At 34.5% G+C, this 7,791-nt stretch overlaps 1 protein-coding gene across 1 annotated transcript in view; it reads right to left on the reverse strand.

Moving 5' to 3' along the window:
• Window positions 1–695: 695 nt before the first annotated feature.
• LOC107747645 (ras-related protein Rab-21-like) overlaps window positions 696–7,791 on the reverse strand; it is a 15,499-nt gene continuing 8,403 nt past the window's right edge. Inside the window, exons 3-7 of the mRNA XM_016562238.1 lie at window positions 7,261–7,368; window positions 6,984–7,047; window positions 6,338–6,392; window positions 2,454–2,542; window positions 696–1,485 (exon numbers count right to left, since the gene is read on the reverse strand). Of these exons, the coding sequence (XP_016417724.1) occupies window positions 1,343–1,485; window positions 2,454–2,542; window positions 6,338–6,392; window positions 6,984–7,047; window positions 7,261–7,368 (459 nt within the window). The 3' untranslated portion in view covers window positions 696–1,342. The remainder of the gene's footprint in view (window positions 1,486–2,453; window positions 2,543–6,337; window positions 6,393–6,983; window positions 7,048–7,260; window positions 7,369–7,791) is intronic.

Consider the following 7,791-nt stretch of genomic DNA (forward strand, 5'->3'; position numbering starts at 1 on the left):
TATATATATATATATATGTGTGTGTGTGTGTGTGTTTTTTATTCAATATATATATATATATATATATATATATACACACACACACTAATTCTGTGCAGGTTCAGAATATTAAATTATAAACTATGACTGAGAAGACTTGTAGGCAGACATTTATTGACATATACGTCATTAAAATTACATAGTGACAGCTTTTATTGGGTTCTGAACAAGGAGAAGGACATTTAGGTGTTTTACTCTCTATCTTTATCCAGTCATAGAACCATGGTCACATGTGTAACCAATGTTTAATGCGACTGTCCCACTGTAAAACCTCTTTGAAATTAAGTAAACAACTTCTTTCAAATAATATATGCTAGGAGACAATAGGAGGGTCAATCTAGACACTTTTATTTAAAGGCACAGAAGGCTCACAGCTGCACCTCAGTGTTTACAGGTGATGTGGTTGTGGAAACTATTCGTATTTTCAAAAACTGTTGTCCAAATGTTCAGGTTTAAAAAACACAAATCCAAAAAATATAAAACAAATTTTAAACCATTATTATTCATTATACATTCATACAACATTAATATCGAATATGGTACACTTTTCTGACTCACTGTTGCAATTGATTGTTTGAAAAGTAAAGTACACAGTATTGGATATTTTTGCCAATAAAGAATTTAGCAAGCAAACAACATAATATATTTCTGTTTTACCTTTTCAAATTTTGGCTAGTGGTAAATCAGCAAGTTGAAGAGAAAAGACAAAATCTACAAGGAGTTTAAATGTTCTAGATGGATTTTAATGTTGCATTTTTAAGAAAGATACAGAAGATATGAATGACAGAAGAATGAGACTGTATTAGAATGACACAAGCCCATCGGTTACAAGAAGAACAAAGGTCTTTGGACATGTTGATGAAATTGTAAATAAGTTATTAAATAATAAAGAATTTATTATTTTTTTTCTTAGACGTAAAATAAAACTAGGATTTTAAAGATTCTACATGCACAACAACTTGCCAAAAGAAGAAAAAGTGCTAACATATCAGATTGTTAGGGAACTGTATCAGTGCATGTGTGTTTTATACGACTGGGCATTATCATTTTTGTAATAATTTGTTTAAGTGAATATCTTCAGCACAGGTCAATCTGGCATCTTTTCGACTCTAAAGTCTGCCGGCAAAGGGTGGCGTTGCAAATCAACCCTTTCAATAAGGAACAAACTGTTAAAGAAATGATTGACAGAGCTGTAGAGCAGTCGCAGACGGGTGTAGCTGTGGGAAGTGGCAGTTCTTACACAGAGGAGGGTGAGAGAGGCCGTTATCAGTCCCAGGTATGGTAAAAGGGGGTTAAAGTGTGTTTAGCCAGATGTACAACAGCCTCCGGCAGGCATGGCAGTCTGCGGCTCATCGTCGACAATCTGTACGCCTCTCCGGGCTGTGCTTGTGTGACTCGCGCCGTTCCCCCTTGACCTCTCCTCTGCCTGAGCCATCTCCATCATGCCTACAGATGCCAGTGAAAATGACAAATTAAAAACAGATAGTAATAAACTATAAAATATAAAAATGTAATAAACTTTTTGATGTAGCGCTACATGACGCATGAATGTGTGTATGACAGAGTTAAAAACCTCCTTGGTTCTGTCAAACACAGGACTCTTGTCCCTTTAGGGAACCCACACCTTTCAATTAAAAGAACCAATAACCTTTTTGGGAAAGACACATTTTTTTTTGAAAAACAAAATCTGCATAAAAGGAGAAGTCTACATTATTTTTTGATAAACTTTTTTTTTTGACAAAAAAAAGCCCTCCCCCCCCCCTTCTCTCTCGTTTTTTTTAAAGCTAAGTTTATGATACCATTGCTGTGAAATTTTATGAAATGAAATCCTGACAAATCGTTTCAAAAGTCTACAAAGATCAAGACAGAATGACCAGAGTGATTTTGGAAAAAAAATATATAATTAAAAAAATTATAATTTATTATTATTATTAATATTATTATTAAATAAAAATATTTTTAAAAAGAAGAAATATTATTATCGTATAAATATTATTGTATTTCACTGTAAATAGTATTTTTAAAAATCATATTTTACAGTATAACTGTAAAATTACAATACTAATATTTATTTTTCTTCATTTTCAAACATTAAACCAATGAGCTTGAATTTGCGCAAACAAAAGCTGATTTATAAACACTTCTCATTAAAAACTTGGGAAGAAAATTGGCATATGTTGCGTTTCCAAATGAACGCTATAAGCAAGGCAAAATTCAGATGCTAAAATGGGGTTTTTGTAGAGTGGCATTTACTGTGACCTCAGCCACTGAAAACAATGAATAATGAGCTGCTTGTGTGTGAAAGAACACAGTGCCACGTTACACTCTGAAGCGGTTTCAATTAATCGTGAAGCCTGTTGTGTTATGGAAAGCAGACAGACGGACATGATACACAGCTTCTAAAAATAACGTACGTTTACACAGGTCCAGAAACAGCTCCTCAATGCCTTTGTTTAATTTGGCTGATGTGTGATAGTGTTTTGCACCCACTGACTCTGCGTATCTGAAAAAAAGACAAAAAAAAAAAATAATAATAATAATAATTTTGAGGACATAAAACAATTGATAGAAATTTCCCAAAAAGCACTTTAAGGTGCTATGAGCATTTTTTCTAATATCATGAATAAAATCTCCCTGATAGCTAAAAGATTGGTGTCGATTTTTTTTCTAAATTTTTAATTTTGCTTCAATTAAATGTTTGTTGTTTTAGAGAGGTTTAGATCTTTTTAAATGGAAAACAAGACAAGATTTAAAAGTGCAGATTTAAAAAATAATTTTTGGAATGAAGGTTTGTCTTGAAGGGCCTGGATAAAAGCAGGTTGAGAAAAGATATTCAAACATTTCTAGGTAAAGATTGTGGCACTTTAAGGCAGAGTAAGTGATTTTTCAAAAACACTTTAGAAAACTGATTCGGGCCGAATCGCAAAACAAACTTGTAGCCAATCAGCAATAAGGGGCGTGTCTACTCGTGATGTGGAGGAGAGCGCGTTCAGTGCATGGAACGGACATTAGCCGAGCCGAGCGACAGAAAGATAGAGATGGCGGATAAATATCGGATCAGCTTTCCAGCGCTGGAGAGAACTCAAGGAGCGGAGGCCTGCGATCGGACGCCGAGGTTGCTTTGTTTCTTCTCAATAGGTGAGTAACACCGTGTCTACAACAGCTAAAGTCTGCCTACACTGGACGCGATCAAACGACCGTTGAAAACCATTTGAAATTTGTGTCAGCACGTCATAAATAGAACCCGGCAGCAGTTTTCTGTCGGGATTTGTTGCGCCGCGCCGCTCACGTCTGTAGACACGGTGTAACATTGGTTTTGCTTTGTTTCACAGAACTAATCGTTGCCTGGGTTGCGTACGTATATGTGGGGCGGAGCTATCAAAATAGGGGCAAGACCCTTTGGGGTAGGGGCGTGTTTGTTTTGGTGATTTCAAATATAAACATTGGCTACCAGAAATCACTTACTCTGCCTTTAATGAAATACATTTTCAAATGCTAGACAGAAAAGATCACTATTTACTGCTCTATTCCTTCCACATTTAGTGGCTATAAAAAGTCCGCCCACCTGTTAAAATGAAAGGTTTTTGAGCTGTAAAAAATGAATCCAAGATAAATTATGTCAGAACTTCTTCCACCTTTAATGCAGTATTAAAATCAAGTAACAAACAAATAGAAACTTAATGAAAAACAAAGAATTACTTAAAATAACCTGGTTGCACAAATGTGCACACCCTTCAACTAAATACTTGGTTGAAACACTTTTTGCTTTTAATTATTTCTTTTGAATAAAAGTCCATCAACACAGCGCATCTTGATTTGTCATTTTTTCCCCACTCTTCCTTGCAAAAGAGCTCTAGATTGATCACATTGCAGGGGGATCTCTTGTGTACTGGCTGGTACAAGTTTTCAAATAGATTTAGGTCTGGGTTCTTACTCGGCAAACTTTCTTCTTTTTCTTCTGATGCCATTCGTGTTTGAGGTTACTATCAAGCTGAAAGATGAAATTCAGGTAATATTACGGCCCAAAAGTTTAATTTGGTTTCATCAGAAAGAACTAAAAAGAACTTTGCTAAAAAGAACATTATTTTGTGTATTTGGTGTAATGAAATGTGTTTATGTGTTTTAAGGTTCAAAAAACACATTATTTTCCACTTACTGTACATTATTGTTTCTCCTCTATGCCCCGCCTTCCTTAAACGCGTCGATTTTTACAAAGCTCATCAGTCTGAAAAGCGAGGTGTTCTCTGATTGGCCAGCTATCCAGTGCATTGTGATTGGCCGAATACCTCAAGCATGTGACGGAAATGTTACGCCCCTCACCATACTGTGATGATGCCCTGTCCGGCCGGAGCGACGAGACAAAAACATTAAAACCCATTATAAACGAGGCATTTGTTGCATCCAGTGGGGACATAATTACGGATTATAATGACTTATACTGTCTTTTAACACGTTGAGTTGCGTATCATGCTGTGTAAACATAAAACCATGTCTGCATTTGTGATCGGAGAAATGACAAACAACAAGCGCTACTCTACAGACTTCAAAGAGAAAGGAAAAATTGAAATCGCATCATATGACCCCTTGAAAGATAATGAGTGCACATGAATTTTAAAATGGTGTGCATAGATCATTTTTACACCGTTACTTTTCAGTAAGAGTTTGAATGTGATTGGCTTATTCCAAACAGAGTACCATGCCTCCATTATAAATCGGTGTGCTCACTTATGCAACCAAGTACATTTAAGTTTTACATTTCTTTTTTTACATTCATTTTGTTGGTTTCAATATTACATTAAAGGCTAAAAAAAAAGATCTGACTTTCTGCATTTTTACATCTCAAAAAAAAAAAAAAAACTTTAACAGGGGTGTGCAGACTTTTTATACCCACTTGTGTGGACCGATCTTGTGATTCTTTAAATCATGTGACCAGTCTTTAAGTGCATGTGATCGTCATACACCCACAGCCAAAAGGTATAATATACCATGTTTAGTTTGAAAGACATTATAGATTATGGATATACAAAACTGTATGTTTACATTTATAATATATTAAAAAACAAAACAAATACATTGTAGTCACATAGACATTTTACTGTATATGATATCTATGTCTCAGGTCACTTTGACCAATACAGCCTTTTTTGAACCAAATCTGATTACTGATTAAACAATACTGCTGATAGCTGATAAATGGAGCCAAATTTATTTATTTAATGCCATGTCATCAGCAAAGATCTTCATGGCGAAAACAGAATAAATAACAAAATACATACAATTAACAAGAAGCTATATAAAGACATTTAAGATTAAAATAACTACACACAAAAAAAATCTAAACTACATTCAGGTGATGCTTTTTTAAATACATCAGTTAAACACATCTCTGAATAAAATCGTTGTCTATTTACATTAAAACAATACAGTCCAATAAAAAAATGTTTAACAGTCACTGTAGTGTGACAAGGAAGGCATAATAGTGGTGGTTCACCTTTTAATAAATAACTATGTATGAGTCTTGTATGCCCTAAACGGCACCTAGTAAAAAGGAACTTGATCATACCTAGATTTGAAATGAATAAAAAAAAAACATTCTTTTTATGCTAGGTTTTATTCCATGCAACTTATTTCCATGGCATTCATCCCATTCCATCTGCCACATGTTATTAATATAAGAGTTTATAAATGGTCTAAGATCAGAGGGTAGAATTTGACACTCTGAATTTAAGTTAAGAGCCTCCTTTGCAGCAATGTCTGCTTTCTAATTACCAGATAGGCCAATATGACCTGGAACCCAGCAGAAAAAGATACTTAAGTTTTCTTGCATAAAATATCTATTTAGTTAAGATGCTTATGATTGTGGGACGGTCAGATTCAAGTGCCTGAATGCAGGTGAAGATTAAGAAATTACGTTCTTGTCCATTTTCTATATTTTCCAAGGCCAGCAGTAAAGCACGAGCTTCAGCTGTAAAAACAGAACTGGGATTTGCATGCCATGACATTGATCTCCAATTATTGCTGCCGCCGATACATGATTATACATGATTATTATGGTCTATGGAGAGGAAAACGGCATCTCGACTCCAAGAATTTTCTGCCGATAGTCAAGCAAATTTAGATTTTAAGAAAAAATAAAACCAAATACAGCTATAGCTAAATTTTAATAGTGTTAATTTGCATGAACAAAACCACATTACCACATTAAACAGAAAGACAAGGTTTCCTACATATGGTCTGTTATCCACAATGCATATTTTAAAAAAACCTGTAAAAACGCAAACATGATTGAAGTACATACCCCTCTGCTTCCTCCACTGAAACATGTCGCTCTTTTTCCATGTCAATTTTATTGCCTAAAAAAAAAGATCTTATAGTAAATGTTCACAGCAGATAACCATAAATATTAGACCAAAATGGCTAAATGGATATAAGTTCAAGTTAGCTTTATTTACATAGTTTACAAAAACAAAACAGAATCATTGATGCAAACCTAATCAAATATAAGACAAATCCAAACTCTGCTGTAACAGCTCTAATAAGACAATAGTGTCATTATTCAGCTTAAGCCATGTTTTTTTCCAGTCCTTTAAGGATTTCAAGTAAATCCTTTCTGAGGTTGCGCAAGCAAGTTATAACTGATGAAATATTTTAAAGATGCGCAAATCTGGAAAAATGTGATATTCCCACGATTTTAAATCAATTTATATGAGTTTCCCAGGCTTTTACTATTTTAAAATAAATTATCTCATATTTTCTATAACCTGGGGAACCCTGTAACATGTTTATATCTATTCAGCAGATTTGCCACCAAAACCAGTGGGGAAAATTAAAAAGACATTTGTAGAATTCAACTTCAAACTGCAAGACCAAATAAATAAATAAATAACAAACATGTGTTAGACACAAAACATGAAGCATGTTAATAAATGATGAACGTTACTCACCTACTATACATAAACAGATCTCATTCCCCAACATTTTCCTTAATTCTTTTACCCAATTCTTCACCTGTCAAGAAAACAAAAGTTAGTCTGTTAGTTTACAGCAGGAACAAATCATATTTACCGCATTTATCTACAAGCTACAATACAGGGGATACTATTGTGTCTTGGAGCACAATAGAGAACTTGCCAACTGATTTAATACATTTATTGTTGGTTCTCATATATTTATTATTTGATTTTGATGTTTTAAAGTAGACGTAAGTGAGAAAACATTCACCTTCTGAAACGAGTCTTCATCTGTGACGTCGTAAACCAATATTGCGCCATTGGAATCTCTGTAGTAGATGGGTCCAAGGGCATGAAAACGCTCCTGACCAGCAGTGTCCTGTGATAAACGTAAACACATTAAATACCAAAACTGCAACTCTAACAGATCAGATAACAGAAACTTTGACTGAGAAAATACTCTTTATCCCCTCAACTGAAAACTAGCAGCACTTATTTATATCATTCAAGACAACTCTTGAAATAGATTTAACATTTATTAAAAATAATTGATTGTAAGTAGGATCTGGCATGAGCATTAAAGCCTGTGTTACGGCCACCGGAGCTGATCAGTCATTCTGGTGTTCATACCGGCCGCGCCGCGGCCCAGAACTCATGCTTATCACTAGGGCTGGGTATCGTTCAAAATTTTTCGATACCGATACCTTGACTTCGATACCGGTTCCTGAACGATACTTTTTTCGATACCAATTTTATTAAATCAATTTTAACAAGATTACATTATCTAAAAAAAAAACTTTGG

The sequence above is a fragment of the Sinocyclocheilus rhinocerous genome, unplaced genomic scaffold (genome assembly GCF_001515625.1).
Source record: "Sinocyclocheilus rhinocerous isolate Xijiao unplaced genomic scaffold, SAMN03320098_v1.1 scaffold2604, whole genome shotgun sequence".
NCBI classification, from domain to species: Eukaryota; Metazoa; Chordata; class Actinopteri; order Cypriniformes; family Cyprinidae; genus Sinocyclocheilus; species Sinocyclocheilus rhinocerous.